This window comes from Cygnus olor, chromosome 1, assembly GCF_009769625.2.
Source record: "Cygnus olor isolate bCygOlo1 chromosome 1, bCygOlo1.pri.v2, whole genome shotgun sequence".
Lineage (NCBI taxonomy): Eukaryota > Metazoa > Chordata > Aves > Anseriformes > Anatidae > Cygnus > Cygnus olor.
Genome location: NC_049169.1, coordinates 183,104,915 through 183,127,319, shown reverse-complemented (window position 1 = coordinate 183,127,319; position 22,405 = coordinate 183,104,915). Strand labels below are relative to the sequence as shown.

The following is a 22,405-nucleotide window of genomic DNA, read 5'->3' as shown; positions in this document are numbered from 1 at the left end:
ATTATTCTTCATGCTTTACAGTAGCAGGCAGACCCTTAGCAAATGCTGTTGTGAAAAAAGAGTATTACTTAGCTTTTGTAAACACTTTGACGTGTTAAATGTGAGGAGGATGTTAAAACTGTTATCCCACGAGGAAAGACAGGAAGAGAAAAAGAAGCAGTACTCTTCATACCATCCAGTCTTGGAGTGTGGCACTGAAACAATATTTTTAAGTTTGAGCCCAGAGTGCTAACCTCCACTTTGGACCAGTTTGTGCCTAATTTAACAGTGTAGTAAGTACTCAACAGGTAAGCCTATCTTTTGTCTTCTATAGTATGCTATAGCAGGGGCGACCTTATCACACTCTACAGGTACCTTAAAGGAGGCTGTAGCGAGATGGGGGTTGGTCTATTCTCCCATGTGCCTGGTGACAGGATGAGGGGGAATGGGCTAAAGTTGTGCCAGGGGAGGTTTAGGTTGGATGTTAGGAAGAACTTCACGAGGAAATGGTTGGCGACCTGCTACAGCACTTGGATGTATGCAAGTCGATGGGGCCAGATGGGATCCACCCGAGGGTACTGAGCGAACTGGCAGAGGAGCTGGCCAAGCCGCTTTCCATCATTTATTGGCAGTCCTGGCTATCAGGAGAGGTCCCAGTCGACTGGCGGCTAGCAAACGTGACGCCCACCTACAAGAAGGGCCAGAGGGTAGACCCGGGGAACTATAGGCCTGTTAGTTTGACCTCAGTGCCAGGGAAGCTCATGGAGCAGATTATCTTGAGTGTCATCACGCAGCACTTGAAGGGCAACCAGGCGATCAGGCCCAGTCAGCATGGGTTTATGAAAGGTAGGTTCTGCTTGACAAACCTGATCTCCTTCTATGACCAAGTGACGCGCTTGGTGGATGAGGGGAAGGCTGTGGATGTGATCTACCTTGACTTCAGTAAGGCTTTTGACACCGTTTCCCACAACATTCTCCTCAAGAAACTGGCTGCTCGTGGCTTGGACTGGTGTATGCTTCGTTGGGTTAAAAACTGGCTGGATAGCCGGGCCCAAAGAGTTGTGGTGAATGGAGCCAAATCCAGTTGGAGGCCGGTCACTAGTGCAGTCCCCCAGGGCTCAGTGCTGGGGCCAGTCCCCTTTAATATCTTTATCGATGACCTGGATGAGGGGATCGAGTGCACCCTCAGTAAGTTTGCAGATGACACCAAGTTAGGTGCGTGTGTCAATCTGCTCGAGGGAAGGAAGGCTCTGCAGGAAGATCTGGATAGGCTGGACCGATGGGCTGAGGTCAACTGTATGAAGTTCAACAAGGCCAAGTGCCGGGTCCTGCATCTGGGGCGCAACAACCCCAAGCAGAGCTACAGGCTGGGAGATGAGTGGTTGGAAAGCTGCCTGGCTGAGAAGGACCTGGGAATACTGGTTGATAGGCAGCTGAATATGAGCCAGCAGTGTGCTCAGGTGGCCAAGAAGGCCAACAGCATCCTGGCTTGTATAAGAAGCAGTGTGGCCAGCAGGTCTAGGGAGGTGATTGTCCCCCTGTACTCAGCTCTGGTGAGGCTGCACCTCGAGTACTGTGTTCAGTTTTGGGCCCCTCGCTACAAGAAGGACATGGGCGTGCTCGAGAGAGTCCAGAGAAGGGCAACGAATCTGGTGTGTGGTCTGGAGAACAAGTCTTATGAGGAGCAGCTGAGGGAGCTGGGGTTGTTTAGCCTGGAGAAGAGGAGGCTCAGGGGAGACCTCATTGCTCTCTATAGGTACCTTAAAGGAGGCTGTAGAGAGGTGGGGGTTGGTCTATTCTCCCACTTGCCTGGTGACAGGATGAGGGGGAATGGGCTAAAGTTGTGCCAGGGGAGGTTTAGGTTATTAGGAAGAACTTCTTTACTGAAAGGGTTGTTAGGCATTGGAATGGGCTGCCCACGGAGGTGGTTGAGTCGCAATCCCTGGAGGTCTTTAAAAGACGTTTAGATGTAGCCCTTAGTGATATGGTTTAGTGGAGGTCTTGTTAGCATTAGGACAGAGGTTGGACTAGATGGTCTTTGAGGTCTCTTCCAACCTAGATGATTCTGTGATTCTGTGAACTTCTACTATTTGTACTCAAGCATTGAGTCACTGTCCCCAGATAGCAGAGCTCAGCGCCTGCCCCTCTGCTCCCCTCGTGAGGAAGCTGCAGGTCTCCATGAGGCCTCACCTCAGTCTCCTCTTCTCTGAGGGGACTGAGTCTCCTCAGTCTCTCTCTTCTTTTGGCTGAACAAACGAAATGACCTCAGCTGCTCCCCATGTCTCCCCCTTTAGACTCTTTGCCATCTTTGTTGTCCTCCTTTGGATACATTCTAATAGTTCATGTCCTTCTTATATTGTGGAGCCTGCACACGCCAGCCCTGAAAGTCTAAAGAACAGTCTGAAATCAAGAGCCTGGTACAAGGTAAATATGCAGGCTCTCTCTACAGTCCAAAAAGAGGTTTATGCTGTTTTAAGACATGTAATTTGGAAAGGCAGCATGAATTCCTCCCTGGGAATCTCTATTTTTCTCCATTGGTAAGGGGATCCCAGGCAGCCAGATCAGAGATGAAACACAGCTTTGGATAGCTACTGCTCAGTGAAACAAACTGCTCTGCAAATGGCAGCTTCCATTACAGAGGCTGGAGAATGACGACACAGGTGATTTAACTGACTTGGCATTGGGCTTTGCACTGAACCTTTTGAGTTCTGGTACTTCACATAGAGAAGTCCCATTTGTTGTATTCTTATCCGTACTGTCAGTGGAGAAATAATGAAATGAGCCCAAAACAAGGTGAATCTAGTTCTCTTCCCCTTCTCTGACATAAATCTGTTGTCATATAAAGGAGTTCTGCTTTTACTGTCTAGAAGATAAGGCAGACACTCACATTTGTACAAAGACCTACTATATTTCTTTCTTTCCGAAACAAAAAGATCATATAATTCATGTTATTTTATCAGCAAAAATTATACACGTACTTATCATCTGCAATTCTACCTATAGCAAGTACATAATACTGTAATTAAATTTTATTGTATGCATTATCTGAGAGATCTCTAATCACTTCAACTTATTATTCATTGAAATGCATTCATACAGTAACTGTAATATACAAAAAATGAAACAGAGGAAAATAGAACACAGCATTATAACTACTTATAAGGATTCTCCTCCTGAAATAGTCTTAAGAATATCAGAATTTATGGGTTATGTCATCATCCATAAATTGAAGACAGGGCTGAAGTTCTGATTAATTGGGTCATGTCTTCCAGTGAGCAGAGCGATGCCTCCATTACATGGAGGCATTAAAACCTCCACTGAATTTAAGAAATTCTTCACTCTGAGGGTGGTAAGGCAGTGGAACAGGTTGCCCAGAGAAGCTGTGGATGCCCCATCCCTGGAAGTGTTCAAGGCCAGTTTGGACGGGGCTTTGAGCAACCTGGTCTAGTTGGAAGGGGTTTGGAACTAGGTGGTCTTTAAGGTCCCTTCCAACCCAAACCATTCTATGATTCTATGATTCAAGGGAATCTGTGATTCAAAGGATTTCCGTAATTAATTCCAATAGACCATGTCTTAACAGTACTATTCTCTTTGGAATGATTTGCATCTTTGAATGAATAAGGATTTCCCACAAATATCTTTTATAACCAATGAAATGGCAGAATGGCCCAACAGCTGGAAAATAAGTCATTCCTTGGTGATACCTTCATATTACCTGGAAGTCATTGCTTCTCATCTGTTCATTTCTTTTCCTTTCTCTTTAGATGAGACTTGACAAGCGACTGCATGAACATTATTTGCCTAATTCACAGAATCACAGAATCACAGAATGGTTGAGGTTGGAAGGGGCCTCTGGAGATCATCTGGTCCAACTCCCCTGCCAAGCATGGTCACCTAGAGCACATTGCACAGAGTGCATCTAGGTGCATTTTGAATATCTTCAAAGAAGGAGACTCCACAACCTCTCTGGGCAACCTGTTCCAGTGCTCTGCCACCCTTACAGCAAAGAAATGTTTCCTCATATTCAGCCAGAACTTCCTGTGTTTCAGTTTGTGCCCGTTGCCTCTTGCCTTGTTGCTGGACACCACCGAAAAGAGTCTGGTCCCATCCTCTTGACACTATCCCTTCAGATACTTGCATATATTGATCAGATCCCCTCTCAGTCTGCTCTCAGTCTGCTCTTCTCCAAGCTAAACAGGTCCAGCTCTCTCAGCCTCTCTTCGTATGAGAGATACTCCAGTCCCCAAATCATCTTAGTAGCCCACCGCTGGACCTGCTCCAGGATCTCCATTGTATCATTGTCTATCTATGTCCCTCCTGTACTGTACAGCCTAGAACTTGACACAGTACTCCAGGTATGGCTTTACCAAGGCTGAGCAGAGGAGAAGAATCAGCTTCCTCAACCTTCTGGCAACACTCTTCTGAATACACCCCAGGATACCGTTGGCCTTCTTGGCCACAAGGGCACATTGCTGGCTCATGGTTAGCTTGCCGTCCACAAGGACTCCCAGGACCTTCTCCACAGAGCTGCTTTCCAGCAGGTCAGCTCCAAACCTGTATTGGTTCATGGGGTTATTCTGCCCCAGGTGCAGGACCCTGCATTTGCCTTCAGTGCAAATTCAGTGCAGACTAAAGCAAGTTTATGTAAACTCTTGCTGAAGTAGAAGCAAATGTGTTTTATTTGGCTTAGAAAACGAGGGAGTTATGTGGCAGTCTCGAGCAGTCTTAGCTCAATCTATGCTCAGAAGGTGGCAGTCAGTGGGGAGTTACTTTTTTAAACCATGTCAGCGTCTTCACAAGCAAAACCTAACAGTTTTATCAACTTCCAGATTTTCCTGAGTGACTTTATCCTGGTTGCAAAACTCTCACTTGAAGAATTTTGCCTTTATTTATGTATTTATTTATTTTTACTACACTGTTCGAAAAGAGTGTTTTGAGGGTGTAAAAAGGATGCAAGATGTTTTTATCCTTACTTGCTGGAAACTAAGTCTCAAGTGACAACTACCTTAAGCCAATAAACCTGTGGACATGTGCAGATTTGACTGATTGAGAGAGATGTCTAAGAACAAATAAATACAGTATCAAAACCATTGATTTTCTGATTTGAAATACTTGTGTGCAAGGATGACAGTTGACTTTGTGTTTGTGTTTGTGTGTGTGCGTGTGTGTGTGTACTCCCTTTGCAAATTCTTCTCTTTTCATCAGAGCAGACTACAAACCTAGAGCAAACCCGGTACATACCTGTTTCTCCCCACTGGGCTTCTTGTGGTTTAGCAGCAGCTCCACAGCACCAACTACCTCCTTTCGTATGGCATGCAAAAGAGCATCTCCCACATATACATTAAAACTTAAGAGCAGTTCAATTAGCTCAAGGTTCTCATTTTCAATTGCAATAAGGAGTGCAGTTCTTCCCAGAGGATCAATGCAATTAATATTGATCTTGAAATAAATTTCTGCTTCTTCTAAAGCTTTCTTCACACTGGCATAATCTCCTTTCTCCACGGCATTCAGATAGGCTTTCTCTGAATGGGACAGTTCAGATTCTGCTCGTACAATACGAAGAGGGATACGATCTCTGTAGGGAGCATTGACACTTCTTTTGTAGTAGAACTGGGCCATATTTTATGCCATTCTAATACTTTATCTCTGAAATATGAAAAGAAAGAATAAAATAATATTGTATTTTGGGGTACAGTACACCAAATTAATATTTTCAATATATAAGTATTTAAAAATCATAATAAACTGATGTTGAAAATAAACATAACATTAAGAAGTATCCAGAAAAAACCCTTGTGAGATCACCAACAAAATGTGCAAAAGAAAAACATGTAACCATCTTGCTCAAACTTACCAAGCCAAAGCATGTCAGCACACCATTCATGTGTATATATCCCTTAAACATGTAGTATGAGATTATATAATGCATTTTGCACCAAATGTGTAGTCCCACTTCATCCTTTATTTCTATAGTAAATTCTGCTACCTCACGTTAAACACAGCTTGAGAGTACGCTCATACACAGTTACTGCTGCCCACTACTACAGGGCGTTTATACTTTTTGAGCCTGATTGTGATAACAGTTATGTCACTTAGAGGCTGTTTCATCTGCCCTTTTAAAGGTACCTAGTCCTCTTTGAGATACACTAGTTACCCCACCAGCACTCCATTATGACATGGGTCTTTCACATTTATGACTTGCATGCACATGTCTTTGATACCCTATGCAACCCAAGTGTCACTGGTGGTTGTGTGTGGACCACTGAATACAGACCATTTTGTCTGAATCTTTAGCTTGTGAAGAAAGAATAAGTTAGAATTGGAATAGCTTTAGACTTTAGTTTTTCTGAGTGCTCCTGAAATACCCCTTAAACCTAAATTAGTTTCTCCTTACTTATCTGAGATAGTTAGGCCCAGATTCCACAGTTCAATGGAGTGCTTTCCTACTAAGATTTTGATTCAGTCTCATATGCTATAAAGAAAAACATTCATACAAAGTACTTTTCCAGCCAGTACTTGCTAACATATAAATTAGAATTCAGAGCATGAAAGGAAAAACAAAAGCCATATAAGATAAAATCACAAGGACTAGTAGATAAAGATCATGGCTTTGATTCTGCGCTGTTAAAATCTAAACTAGAATGAATACTGAGATGCTGCAACTATAAAGCAACTCTAACGTCTTGCAGTTGATAAAGCATTTAATGCCTCTTTTAGTCTGTACATTTTGTGCAAGAACTTTGCAAAAATAGTTCCTTCTAACAGGAACAATTTATCCTGACTGTACCTACTACCTTAAAAAAATGAGAGAGAGAAAAAGATTGACTTAAAAGAACAGAGCAGACACACACATAAAAAAATGCTGTTCCACTAATGGCTGAACAGTTTCATATAATTATAGAATGGTTTGGTTCCAACCCACCTGCCATGGGCAGGGACAACTTCCACTAGAACAAAGCCCCATCAATTGGCCTTGAACACTTCCAGGGATGGGGCATCCACAGCTTTGCTGGGCAACCTGTTCCAGGGCCTCACCACTCTCATAGTAAAGAATTTCTTCGTAATGTCTAATATAAACCTACCCTTTTTTAGTTTAAAGACAATCCTCCTTATCCTGTCAGTACACCCCCTGACAAAGAGTCCCTCCCTGGTTTTCATGTAGGCCCCCTTTAGATACTGAAAGGCTGCTATATGGTATCCCTGGAGCCTTCTCTTCTCCAAGATAAACAACCCCAAGGCCCTCAGCTGGTCTTCATAGGAGAGGTGCTCCAGCCCTTTGATCATACTCGTGGCCCTCCTCTGGACTCACTCTAATACTTCCACATCTTTCTTGTGCTGATGGCCCCAGAGCTGAACACAGTACTGCAGGTGGGGTCTCACAAGAGCAGAGTAGGGGGGGAGACCCTCCACCCTCAACCTGCTGGAAACACTTCTTTTGATGCAGCCCAGGATTTGGGTGGCTTTCTGGATTGTAAGCATACATTGCCAGCTCATGTTGAGCTTCTTATCAACCAAAACCCCCACGTCCTTCTGAGGGCAGGTCTCAATCCGTTCTCCACCTAGCCTGTATTTGTGCTTGGGATTGCTCTGGCCCAGGTGCAGGACCTTCCACTTGGCCTTGTTGAACTTCAGGAGGCTTGCAGAGGCCCACCTCTCTAGTTTGTTAATCAATGAAAACTATAGTTTCTTGTCTTGTTCTCAGCTGACAATGCAAGTTTGGTTAACACACTGACTCTTCCTCCATTTCCTTCTGTCATTAACAATCATACAAATTTCTGTCAAAATCTAATTTAGGAAATGCAGTGTTTATTTTTGCTATGTGAAGTTTTGGTTGATCAAAAATTTCAGTAGCCATTGTGAGAAACAGTGATTCATCTGCTCCAGTCTCCATATGCAGTTCAAGGAGAAGTAAGTGCAAAGGCTGTTACCAAGTTGTTTTCTTCATTTTCTGGAGCAGATCAACAGGACTTGAGGCAGGCATGTAGCCGCAAAGGAGATACATTAGAAAGAATTTCCCTCCAAATCCACGTACAGCAACTAAGTAATTGCACTACTTTGCACCCAAAATATTTCTGAATTCTGCTTTGAAGGTGATATCTGTCTGCACCATGGACTACTAGAGGTTATACAGCCAGTTGATTATGTTCTGGTAAACTCACTGTATGTAGAACACATATCCATTGCACATTTTTATGTCCCTGGAACAGATATAGCATATTCTTATTTTTAATACATTGTATTTAACAGTTTGTCTTTCACTCTTACTTTTTAGGTTCAAGAAGAAAAAAAGGATGTGCAAAATCACTTCCAATTTAACAAATCTAAATGTAGATGTTTACATGTAGATATCTACTTAAAAGATAAGGTGCTACATTCTCATTACAGCTATGGAGATTTACGGCTCCATTCCACTGCCCATAAACAGGCATCTGGTGCTGGATGCTGAAGGGCATCCTGCCTGGCTCCATCTGCCAGATCAGGATGACTTAGGTCTCACATGGAGTCTCATTCCTAGTTGTCAGTTCCACAGAGAAGTTTTGCTTAATGCTATGACTTGTGAGAGTCTCTCTGATGTTTGTGAGAGAGGATAATTAAATGTTGTCCTAGTCAATTAATTTAGTTTAGCCTAGAAGTCTGTACATACTACACTAAAATAGACACCTACGCTTGGTCAGCTGAATAACTCCCTGATTCTTGCTGAATGTAGGATTGCACAAATATTGTTCAGTTTCTTAATATCTACAGAGAGTTCCTCAAGACCCCTGGAGAAAAATGATTGACTGCAATTTGGACACTATTGCTGAAAGTTCCTGTCTCTTGAAAGAACAGGAAAGAATAGATGCATAGATGCCTACTCATTTATTGGTAGTTAAACCAGAAACTAGTTTGGATCAGTGAAATTGGGCATCATAGAGATGTTTATGCTAGAAGAAGAGTACTGTGATTTACAGACAGAATCTATTATGATTGCATTAGTATAATTTTGTTTGTTTGTTTGCTTGCTTCTTTTTAAAAGACTGAAGAAGCTCTTATATTGCTTCACAATAAGCCCTAAGGAAAACGCTTGCTGGAATCTCTTGTTTACCTCTTCATGATTCTCAAATGGGGAAAATTAGATTTAAGTGTAGTTTCTCTCTTACAGAAGAGATACCTCAGACAGACATTGTCATTCGCCTAAACAGACATAGTCATTCTCTTCTGCTAGTCTTTCTCGCAACCCCAACACTTCCTGAAAATATTCATCCTTAAATAAGATTGTCATAACTAAAAATATACATTTATATGCAATTAGAAAGTTAAGATTAACTGATGATGCAGTACACTGCTGGAAGATGATATGTACTATAAAGATAATAGCTCACAGGTGTTTAGAAAAGTAAAATATTTATTTTGGTTTTATCTACAGATAGATAGTTTTGTGTGACAAGTATACTATGCTGTCACATGCAAAGTTATATATGACATCTACAAGGGCATACCATGAAAGCTGTAAGAGCTGGGAGTAGCCAGCTGAGATGAGGAATGTCTCTATTTGCCTTGAATTCCTCTGCAGTAACAAGATTTTTAAGAAACAAGAGGTCCAGCACACCAGACCAGTGAGAGGGGGACGAAAGAAAATATGAAACATAAGGTCCAAAATTTAGCAAGAGTGGAATTACAGTTTCTGCAGTCCACATACCTGATACTTAATAGAGTAAAATTACTTCAGAGAAGAGAGACAGGAAATATAACTTGCCCTAAAAATATGAATGTAATCACCTGTAAGAAACTCATCACAAAATCATCCAAAAGCCAATAAATGAGTGTGACAGATTCTTCCTGAGCCATACAAATACTTAGACCTGTAGGGTTCAACTTCATATTTTGGAGGAATGCTTTTGGTGTTGTGAATTTATTGAACTTGGTGAGCAGAATTAGAATCTGGGAGAGAATTTCAAGTCAAGGAGAGGAATTGATCTTCAATGTTGTTCTGGTCTTGCCTGTCATCCCCATAATTCTGACAGGGTATGCCACATCTATAATAACTCATTAAAAATGTAGAGGAATCATTCTGAATTTAGGAACAACATAAGACAAACTTGTAAAAAAAAAATAGTTATTTTGATCAATTTGGGATAATATAGCAATATCCTCTTTCTGTATAATCTGTCCTTCCTTCCTTCCTTCCTTCCTTCCTTTCTTTCTTTCTTTCTTTCTTTCTTTCTTTCTTTCTTTCTTTCTTTCTCTTTCTTTCTTTCTTTCTTTCTTTCTTTCTTTCTTTCTTTCTTTCTTTCTTTCTTTCTTTCTCCTTCTCTCTTTCTCTCTTTCTCTCTTTCTCTCTCTCTCTCTTTCTCTCTCTCTTTCTCTTTCTCTTTCTCTTTCTTTCTTTCTCTTTCTCTTTCTCTTTCTCTTTCTTTCTTTCTTTCTTTCTTTCTTTCTTTCTTTCTCTTTCTTTCTTTCTTTTTTCTTTCTCTCTCTCTCTCTCTCTCTCTCTCTTTCTCTCTCTCTCTCCCTTTCTCTCTTCCTCCCTTTCTCTCTCCCTTTCTCTCTTCCTCCCTTTCTCTCTTCCTCCCTTTCTCTCTCCCTTTCTCTCTTCCTCCCTTTCTCTCTTTCTCCCTTTCTCTCTTCCTCCCTTTCTCTCTCCCTTTCTCTCTTTTCTCTCTTTCTCTCTTTCTTTCTTTCAAGGAAAACAAGTTCTTACAACTAACTTTGCAAGAAATTGGATTTCACTCTGACACCTCAAACGCAGCTAATAGCACTGAAAATTACAACTGTTTAAAAATTAATAGTATTTTGATCAGTATTCTTCTCTACTAATCCATGATCTTTTAATCCAGATAAGGGAGTTTTAGCACTTTCAGTAAAAGAGCTAAAACTTAATAACTGTGCAAGTATGATACTCACTCTTTAAGACCCTTCATATGAAGAGATAATATTGTATATTATGTTTTGGGAATACCTGAATACCCATTCTCCTTATTTACAAAACATGCACAGGATAATTTGAAATTCTGGTGACTAGCTGAAAACCCACCTGTGGAATGTTTTAAGATTAAGATTCATGCTAGGGATTTAAAAAATAAAATAAAAATATCATTGCATGAAAAAAGCATTCATGAAAAGGTATTCATTTTGAAATAATCTTTACTAGGTAATTATGTCATAGCTGAAATATATCTGTTTTAAAAGTGCATGTTTCTCCAAATAGAATTAAAAAACAATAAAAAACTGAAACTAACTTTCCCACAACTAGATAAAACAAATCAGCTTCAAATAGTGCCAAATAATTTATCTTTGTTCTTTTCTTTAGCAGTATTTTCAATTATGCTATTCATGCTAGTTGTAGAAATGATAGAACAAATATTAACACAAAATTGATTAATGTTATATTCATTATTATAAAAAGTATTCAATGACTTTCATCCCATTAGTCTGACTATGTAATGTATACTCTAATACCATGTACTACATACTCTAATCTATACTTATGATATACTTTAAGAATCTCAAGGAATTTTTCAAAAATAAGGTACTAAATCTACAAAAAAATGCAGCTCAACATTTGTAAAATGTTTAGCTGTAGGCTAGGTAATTATAACAAATGAAATATAATGGACTAACTGTAGTCCCCCTAGAGTCAAGCAATTTCTAATGACAGGAGGCTGTGCAGTATGCTTTAGGGCTTCTCCGGTGGCATGAGACACATTTGAATGGCGCACAACCTCCTATGGAAGATTAATCTCAATTAATTTTAGGAGCACAATTCATTTATTTAAATATTGACATTTATCATCATGGCATTGCCTAGAGTAAGCCATGCCATCTTCTGCTGTTTCTACAGAAGGGCAGAGGTCTCCTGCAGGTCTCATGTCGCACCTGCCAGCCCTGTGTTGAAGTCCTGGCGATCTCAAATGGCCCCAAACACCCATATTCTGCTTTGGCAACTGATTCCTGCCCTCAGAGTTTAAAGCTGAGAGCAAGGCACTTCCCAAGAGTGATTTGTCTGGCCTGTTTTAGACAGATACAATAGAACAAAAAAAAGTCATACCCTTCTTCATTAACATGGTTAAAAACTAATTTAGATATAATTTCCCTTTCAAGTGTCTCATCAGCTTGATTTATGATGACTACTCTTACAGTATTGCACTTTGTGACCTACAAAACCCATCTTACTGTATTAATCAGTCCTTTCTCCTTTGTTTGTAGTCTCCCAGTTACTTTTAATTTCATTTTTAAACAGTTGACTAAGAAAATTAGGTTTTAAACCCTTTTCCACACATTTTTAAAATCTTTATTTTGGAAGCAAAATTTTAAATTACATTTGTGCTTTTATCTTAAAACAAAACAAAACAAAACAACAACAACAACAAACAGCAACAAAGCACTCTAACACACCTTTGCATTAGTGAAATTAATTTGAGTTGGATATTGATGTAAGGAAACAAACCAGTGTCAGAGAGCATATTGAACTTCAGAAAGCTTAGATTTTCATATACACTGGTAATTATAAATAGTGTGTAGTAGTCTCAGCAACAGAGTCTGTTTTTCAATGGTTTGATGTTATTTCCAGCAGGAAAAAAAAAAAAAAAAAAAAAGAAAAAATTCACAGACCTGGAATAAGCAGTAGCTTAGGGCTCAGAACAGTCCCTTTCTTTTTTAAAGAAAGAGGAACTTATTTAATTCTCTTATCAGGAGGGCCTGGTATTTACTGAGTTACTGGCTTTTCCAGCGTTCTTCCCTCTTTCAGAAAGCCAGCATTAAAGGAAAATAAGCAAAATAACTATGATATTGGAAGACAAGATATTGACTGAGATATTCAACTATCATTGTCCCACAGCAGCTGTACCCATCAAAGTGTGTGTACGCACACATGAACATACATGCACTGTATAGTGCTCCCTGCCTTTTGCAGAAACCAGGAAAATATCATCAGTATCTGAGCAGGAGAAATTTATAAAAGGAGAAAGCCATAATACTTAATGGAAAATTGATGTGAAGTCAGTCTTATGAGAAAAGATTTCTTTATTTACAGAAGCAGTTTCATGTAAACCTGCTACAAACTAATATTTCACATAATTTGAGGCAATTTTTCATATATTTTTGTTCCAGGGAACAATAAAACATTCTGTAAATGTTCAGTAACAGATTCTGTCTTGTTTGCAAACTTAATTATTTTTTTTCTACTCTGTTTATCTTTATTTGGATGATATTAATTTTACTGATTATAACTGATACTAATTTTACTGATTTTAAAAGAAATCACCAGAAATTACCTTCTGCTACTATATTATGTGCATATACATAAACATACTGTAAACCAAAGTTACTCAGAAGTTTCCCAATCAAAGTTAAAGCTAAAATAATGCAATCTGAATTCCTTGGATTTTATTCAACCTTTGCTTTTGCCTCATTTGTTTTCCCTAAGTACACAATCATATCCTCACTTTTTTTTTTTTTTCTTTTTTTTTTTTTTTTTCAGGGGAATCTGGAAAACCTGCACCACCCTTCTTTACTCAGAGGGTGGTGAGGCCCTGGAACAGGTTGCCCAGAGAAGCTGTAGATGCCCCATCCCTGGAGGTGTTCAAGGCCAGGTTGGATGGGGCTTTGGGCAACCTGGTCTGGTGGGAGGTGTCCCTGCCCATGGCAGGGGGTTGGAAATGGGTGGGCTTTAAGCTCCCTTCCAGCCCAAACCATTTTATGATTCTATGATTCTGTAACCTTGACTTGCATTCCCTTGAACAATGTTCCTACCCAAAAACACTACTGTAGCCCACAGTGTGCTGGAGGAGAGAGCAGGGTTTCAGAGTGACCTACTAGCAGGCATCAAGGGCTTCCATAACAAGCCACTTCTTCTGCCAACCTCAGTACCTGATTAAGTATTATTACCCTTTCAGAGACAGTAAGAGACACCCAGTCACACGTCTCCTTCAGATGGAAAGCTGGATCGACACAGGCATGCTCCACAGTACCTGCATGTGCAACTTCTCAAATTATCATTGTTACTGACCTGCTTTACTTCCAACACTGATCTTTAAGTTAGACATTATGACACTTTATAGCTTCTACTATGATGTCATCTGAAGTACTCTTCTGACTTCGCTTGTGAGTTTGTTTTTCAGACTGGGTGATAAAAAAAAAAGTGAAACTTCAGAAGTAATTATGGAGGTACCCTTCTCAGGAAACCAGCACAGTTATGACAAGTGAATAACTCATGGATTTATGTGTGATTTCCTGAAACTATTTTATATGCACTTTTCATGACAAAAGAGAGATTCTGACATTTGATATATTCATGAGAGTACGAAATTTTCTTTCTAAAGTAGATCTGTGACAGGCCAGCTTTAATCTGACACACAATCATATCTGATACACAGTAAAAATGATATTCAAAGTGAATTTTTGAAAACAAGACTACAGCTCTTATAAGCTTCAGTCCAAAAGAAGCTTGAAGTTCCTTCACTTTCAGTCACCAGGACACTGTTAGATTTGAACAAAAACAAAAGAAATGCCATTTCTGAACCCAGCATCTGTCCAAATACTTGTGTATAAATGAATATTTAGACAGGTAAATTAAGCATATCTCTAGCACTGAGGTCAACTGGATAAGCTGTTCCCATACTGTTAAACTCTCTCAGTCCCAAAATAAGACAGCTGAATGAAAACTGTCTACTGGGAATAATTTGTGGTCCATGCTAACTTCCAAACTGTGTCTGAAAATTGCACGGGACAATGTAATTTGCTACAGCCAAGACCATTCTTGGGACTGATAATGGAGTTCCGCTGTCCATATATGTCTTCCAGTGCTGTTTATTATACAATTGTTATAGCTGACAATATAATATACAGAGTCCTCTCCTGAAAGTCATTTGTCATTGTTAGCTCTATAGTCAGCTTCAGACTTGAAAGCTAACAAGAACAGAAGTAGCAATCTGGACTTTAACATGTAGCCATGCAATTAGGAGATAAACTGAATAGCATAATATGGTATACATTCCTTACAAGGCTGTTGATTCATGTGGAATAGAGCTAAATCTCTTGTTTGTTCTCTGGCTCAAAGTACCCTGAAACCCAAGTTGCAGTAAAGCAAAGAACATGACATAGTACGCAGCTGTCAGTGGATGATGGGAGGCAGGTCGTCATGTTTTCTGCTTATGTGTATTCTGGCTTCACAATCAGCAAAGCAGGACATCAGCTAAGAAGTTGTTCTTAAATTCCAGAGCTTGAGACAGAATGGATACACAACCGATGAAATTCTACCAGCTTCTTACATTAGCATCTTTAAAGACTGAGTCCCAAGGGAATGCAATACTGACACTGAATGTGGTAAACCTTTAACATAGTGACATGGATTACTCACTTAGATGGTTTTGTGTCAATTTTGAGACAGAATGCAATTTCATAGAAATATCTTGGTTTTAAAGTATAGTGCTTCCTCTACAGATTAAGGATGTAAGTATGTTCACTTAGGCTACACAAATAGGAGAGAACTTTCATCTCCTAGGGCTGACATCACATCAGATCTCAGTGGGAAACGACAGGTTCTTCATGTAACAGTGACATTTAAGATTAGGATTCTTATCAACATAAGAAATACCAAAAGATCAGATTCAGGGGCTTATGGAAAAATATACTTACTGAGAGATATTAGAAATGCCATGTACAGAGCAAAGGATCATATCGGGGTAGAATGATTTGGGGACAGGCACTTGCTATTGTGAATCTGCATAAGTGTTAAAAACAGAGATATTCAAGAACTCAATTCTTCAAATACAGCTAAAACTGAGCATAATTTCACTTAACTTATCAGAGAAAATACAGCTTCTCAAATTAAACAAACAAAACAAACAAACAAAACATTATTAGATGATAGCAGCTCTCTAGTACATAATATATTAGTTCATCTTTCCAGTTTTATGCAAACTAGAAAGAGGCATTCCTTTAAAAAACCCAACAGCATCCATGGTTACATCTTAATGATGAGTAGCAGTATGCAAATACTCAGGAAAGTGAGGGAATGAGCCTGAAGCCTGAACTATTTGCTCTTGCTCAGAGGAGAATATTGAAGCCTACTAGCAGAGCAAAGGAGAGAAAGAATTCTTTCCATGGACTGACACATACCTGTTCTTTGAAATGATAGAGCATGAATGATGTAAGCCCAGGCTACACAGAGTAGGCAGACAGTTTGAGGGGGGAAGGACAGAGATGGCAGTAACACAGATAGTGATCTTAATGAATGGCTGCACCATCCAGTTGAGCTAACCTCCCTGTCTGCTTGGCTGGGGTTATTCTCCTGGGTAAACTCAAGGAGCTCTCCAAAATAATTTTCAAGATAATGTACTCCAGTGTCATCTGGCTACACAGCAGGCCTTCTTCCAGCATTCCCAACGGTGGCACTGACCTTATGCTCTGTGGGTGTGATCCTGCAGTATTCTTACAGTGCATCAACATTTCTCAGAAGATGTGGGGAGGGGATTGTCCTCTGCTTAAAGGGTGGGTGGAGGGTTTCTCTAAACTCTCCCCAAGCATGGCAGAAGCAGCAAGTACACAATTTCTGCTGAGAAATCACATCGTGGTTGGGCAGCAAGGGTGTGGATGTAAATGTTGGCTTGGGGAGGAAAGGGAAGGGGAGGCAGAACAGCTTGGGAAATACAGGGCAGGACCCTTTCTGAAGCATTGCTTGTAAGTGTTATGCTACAAGTGGGAGTGACATTTCTGTGCTTCAGAATGTGTTTACATGCAGATCCACATGTCTTTCCATGCTTCATATGAAGAAGCTCCAAGCAGCATGCAGTCTGACCAGAAAAGGGAGGTTGTGGGCAGACTGCCCAAATACATTTAGTAAAGACTTGCTAATAAAAACACTCCAGTGGGGGTCCATTTTCAGATGTACAAGCTAAGCCACCCCGAGAATAAGTTAAGAAGCTTTCTAGTATTTAGGACTGATAGCAAGCCAGCTGTGAAGAGATCTGTGTACAAATATATGTGCTCACATAAACATTTCTTTACTGGCTGCTGCCCTCAGAGTGGTATGTGTATTTTGCAGGGAGCTCTGAAAGAGACTGAACTAAAACAAAACAAAAGCTGGTAAGAAATGAAGACTAATTAGGAGAAACTGGTCAGTCTTTGGAATTTATTGGCCTGTTTCCATTCAGACCCTTAATGGTTTTGCCCTTACACTGCTTATCCAGAGACACATAAGTCAGTGCATTTTAGTATGTTTAACTAAAAGACTTTGTTAAAAAATAAAATCAGGAAAGCTTTTCACCTAAGCCCAGCTACTAATAATATCACACTAGCTCAAGCAAAAAGAATTATAAAGATAAATCAAAATCAAACTTAGTTCACAGCAAACCAATTAGACTCGATGGTAGACAATGTTCCACAATCCTATTGGATAACAAAAACAACACCAACAAAAAATAGCTATACAACACTAAAAAATATGATTGTCCATTGGCAATAAGCCCCAACAACAACAATGACAACAAAATGGTTAAAATGACTCAAATCTGTACTTTGGTTGGTTAACTAGATGAACACCAAAAACAATCTACTGTCTGGACCAAAGCCTGACAAAAATAATTATAACTTTTTTCCTTAATAAATTCTATCTTACATGATGACTAACCCCTTCCTGCCCTTGTAGCAATAAGGGCTTCAAATAATAGAATATAAAACCAGAAGTCTGACAAATTCTATTTACCAGAAGTCATAAAATGACAGCTTCATGTCACTCAGGACCTTTAAATGTATAGCACAGAACATACCTTAATGAATACTTTGATGAGGTATTACATAAGGCTGCTTAAATCCAGAAGAACATTTCTTTTCAGAAAATTGTCTGCATGGCCAAATTGTGATTTATGCATTTGCATAAATGGAGGATTAAAAGTCTCCTGCTAAATGAGAACAGGAGTTAAAAATATAAAGAGTAACAATAAGAGAACTCTCATTCCCAGGAAGTGGTGAAACCAGAAAGTTTTCATGTGGATTCCCTGACTAATACAGGCATGTTTAATACACTGCTGTATAGATAACCTATCTAGCAGTAATTATGTTAGCTTGGTAATAGTCAAAATACTCTGAGTAGCCTTCAGGAAGTTTGTATTTTCTTTCTTGGGTTAAAAAGTCAGAAGAATGTAAGAATGTACATCACCATGTTACAACACAAAGCCTTTAAAAACATATCACCTGAAAATCTTAACAACAAATCTAGCTAGCTATCTGGCACTCACTTATCAGATGCTTTCTCAAATGTTATGTGAAGCCTTTTATCCTAAATAATGACTCCTCTTGCAGACACATAATTATTCCAGTATTGTATTCATGGGAAAACTATATTTGACAGGAATAGAAAAGGAAATAAATAATTGATGTAGAAACTTTCACTGTGGAAAATATGTCTTGCCATGATTTCCAATTAACAGAGGATTAATTCTGTGCTCATTTAGGCCATGATTCCACTCATCTATCTTAAAAAGCAATAATTCAGATCTATCCCTGGAATTAGGGAGTAGGCAACTTCATTTTGAAGCATTTGTGGTATGTTTCCTGCACCTAGAGCCAGAAGGGGACAAGTTCATCTAAACACAAACTAACCGAACTCAGAGCTGCAAACATTATTCTCAGTATGGGAATTCTTGCTTGGCAAGACAATCTAATAAAAGCTGAATGGAACAAGGAGTTCTATGAAAACCTCAGCAAACTTAAACTTAGTTACAAGGAGCTCTTTGAGTCAGGCATTGGAACAGGTTGCCCAGGGAAGTGGTGGAGTCACCGTCCCTGGGAGTGTTCAAGGAAAGGTTGGACGTGGTGCTTAGGGTCATGGTTTAGTCGGTGACATTGGCGGTAGGGGGATGGTTGGACCAGATGATCTTGGAGGTCTTTTCCAATCCTAATGATTCTAATGATTCTATGAAATATTTTTTTAGCTATCGAGAAGCTCAGAAGTTGTGGTAAAGTCACAGATGTAAGGATTAGCTCAAATATCTCAGCTGAAATTTGTCATCAGACAGGTCTAGAGAAAATCAGCACTGCTTCCTGGTCCTGAGAAGCCAGAACTAGAAAAGTCTGGGTCACCAAACCCAGCCTCTTTATCACAGGCAGCTCTTCCAGACAATCTTTGCTAGAACAGATCAGACACCCTGTTAGAAGTAGCTGGGATTCCCCGGTTTGACCCACCATCTTCTCCTCTGTTCCTGTTAGCAGTGGCAGACAGAGCCTCATCTCTCTGATGAGACAATTTCCTCAATCCTAAATAAGGTTCAGCTGTTGAGGACTGCTGTCAGGTTTATCCTCCCATATTTGCAGAGAAAACTATCTCTTCTCTTAGACTTAATTTTGCCAGGCTGCACAAATCTAGATCCTTTATATTTCTGGCCATCTGCTCATGATTCTATGCCACCTAAAATATCCCAGGGTGCCTGATCTATGACACAGCCACTTCCCTGGATGGACGTGGGTTCCCATCAGCTCTTGGTGTCAGACACCAAACACCCTGGTACCCATAGTCATTCAAACGGCAATAAATGTCTGCAAGTGGGCTATCAAATTGAATTTTCTGTCTCCTTTCACATTTGTACTATTGCTTTGCCACATAATATTTTTCTGTGTGACCTGAAGGATGCATTTTGCTCCAAGACACACTTCCATGCCCTCTTGGACAATTATTTTAATATTTCCGTATCTCATGCTTAGATATTTTGCATGATACAGTTCTAGACCTACAATTGTCTTGTTTAAGGCTGTATCATAATTATAACCTTCAATCTGCTGATAACTCATGTTCTTTTATTACTCAGATGTTTTCTGTCAATAAGTTTCCACTTTATGGGAAAAGAAAAAAAATATTCTTCTATAAGTCTTTGAATTAATTTTGTATTTCATTCTGCTAGATAGATTAGACTAAACTTCTGTACTTTGCTTCCTGCAGTAGTGAAATAACTGGTCTCAAGGGAAAAGCAAAAGAAACCTCTTGATGAATGTATTTAATTCTGTGGTGAAACATATATATAAGTTTTGCTATTTTTTTTTCTTTCACCCTTGCAGTAATCATTTTCCTCCCCAGTGCTTGACTTTTAGTCAGTTTTCTCTTTACTTACATGCATCACATACTTCTCTGGCTCTCTTAGTACTCAGTAAGTCTTTGACTCTGTGACCTCTTGTAGTTATGAATGTCAAATGTTCCCTGTGAACTGCATGAACTTTCTTCTTGAAAACTTTGTTCTAAATATACCTGTCATCATTTTACTTTATCGAGCAAGATAGGTAAAACATAAATATGAGACAGTATTTTGTTTTTTGAGTTTTAAAATCTTTTTTTCTTTCAGTATATCAGGTTTGTCAGTGACCAAAACCAAACACCAATCATCAGGAAGAGAAGTTTATAGTGTTTACTGTTTTTCAAGTCAATAAAATGAAGCCATCTCATACTAGTAGAATATAAGGAGTCAGTACTGTAGATAAACATGTTAAGTAGGGCTGCACCTAGATTCAACCTACCTAAACTTAGATACCTTTCTAGAGTTGCTTATCTGGGATGTATGTATCTTTGAATCCTTCTAAAATTAATGGAGAAAGAGAATGAGAGGCCTACTGCAAGCAATTCCGTTAAATCCACATCTTGTTCTTTTGATAGGTGGGTTTGAACACCATAGGCTTGAACATCTTCATGGTAAGAAGTTTCTTAAGCAAAGATGTTCAAAACATTCATTTTGAAAAGAATTGTAAATATGACCTGGAATTTTGTCAAAATTAAACGAAGATGACTAGACAATGGAAGATATGCCCCTGCCTTGATTAGGGATATTTCCTCTTACGTGGGATAGTGCCTTTCACTATTTTAAATCAGGTAAAGCAATGACCTAACTAACTCCAAGCCCTGAGATGATCAGAGTTTGGAAAAAAAATCACTTTACAGAAAACCTACTTCCTATCCTAATTCCCTTCTAAATATGTATGCATATAGCAGCAGCGATGGCCTACACCATAAGTGTGTCATACATCCTCTTTCAGATACTATGCTAAACTGTCATTCCAAACAGTTGGTAAGCACTGGAATTCTCACAAAATACCTTGAAAGAACGAAGAAGCTCACCCATGTTCAAAGGATATATATATATATACATTATAAGGGAAGTAATACCTACTTTTCCTTTAAGTTCGTTTTCTAAGAGGAAAAATTGACCCTAAGGTACATAAAGGTGCAAATACAAACAATTAAACATCACTGTGCAGGTGAATCCTATATTTTTTATTGTCCCCAGCATGCTAACATTGCACAGTTAACATACTGAATGTAGGAATTTTTTTCAAATTCAGTTGCTATTGATGGAGTTTCCATTTACAAATAACTTTTTCTTCTAAAGATGAGAGTCTGGTAGCTGAAGCTGATCATAATTCACATAAACCAAAGGGAAAACTATTAGTAAAAACAAAAAGGCTATTTGTAACACTGCTATATACTTTTAAGAAATCTATCTTGAAAGTAGTTAGTTTCTTGTTCTCGAATATCTGCTTCTTCTAGAATATCATTGCAGAACATGCTTGTTTAAAAACCTAATTTCAAGTCTAAATTTGCTTATAGCCACTTTTTCTTCCAAGCACCTGCTTTTAAAGAAACTTTTCTAACTCCCCAACTTCATGATGCATTTGTAGAAAACAATAATATCTTTGACTCTGACTGAGTTTCTGAGTCACTCTGGGATTCATTTTAAATGAAGTATTAAAGTTATCTTTAGCAGCAACACATAGGTTACCTGCACTGTCATTTTCCATTTAGGAAGGAATTCAGCTTTATCTCTGTCTTCAGGAAATAAGGAAAAGATGAAATAATGCTATTTTAGTACTGAACTGCTGAAACAAACTTATTCCTGTGAGCAAGGAACAAAGTAATATTACTAATATAAAAGAAAACCATTGATGTAGCTATAAAAGACAGTGAGTTTGTAAAGGCAATATATGTTTAGACACAATCTACAGCATTTCTTCTCACTTATTAGATCGCTATGTTAATATGAGAGCAGGCCAATGTTATGAATTATATGCACGCTGTTCCAAAACATGGGTTTAAACATTCATTTGAGCACATTTTAACATGATTAAAAACAAACAAACAAACAAACAAAAAAACTAACATTCATCAGGTTCCATCCAAGTCAATACAGACTTGCAGAAAATTGTATTTTATAAAATCAGAACACATCTCAGTGTTTACACATAGATTTTAGAACACAAGTTGATCAACATTGAATAAGTTGGCTTCAGGTTCCAGTGCAACACAGAAAACAAAAACCTAGGCCAAGATGAATTTGAGTTGCCAGGAAAACTTGCTAGAGTAAAAGAGAGAAGCAAAGCCACAAAGAAAATTGTCCATGAAGTTGGTAGGAGGGGACATATAAGGACCTAATGAAAGAAAAACAAGTATTCAGGACACATATATAGGGAG

General features: G+C 39.0%; 1 protein-coding gene across 4 annotated transcripts in view; it reads right to left on the bottom strand.

The window, feature by feature from the left end:
• Window positions 1-22,405, bottom strand: part of TRPC4 (transient receptor potential cation channel subfamily C member 4) — a 166,073-nt gene that overhangs the window by 94,873 nt on the left and 48,795 nt on the right. Inside the window, exons 1-2 of one of the 4 annotated variants that reach the window (XM_040543367.1) lie at window positions 13,967-14,079; window positions 5,221-5,625 (exon numbers count right to left, since the gene is read on the bottom strand). In XM_040543367.1, coding sequence (XP_040399301.1) covers window positions 5,221-5,598 — 378 coding nt within the window. In that variant the 5' untranslated portion in view covers window positions 5,599-5,625; window positions 13,967-14,079. Of the gene's footprint in view, window positions 1-5,220; window positions 5,626-5,833; window positions 6,076-13,827; window positions 13,901-13,966; window positions 14,080-22,405 lie in introns of those variants that run through there. The other 3 variants (XM_040543345.1, XM_040543356.1, XM_040543339.1) reach the window with 3 other exon arrangements.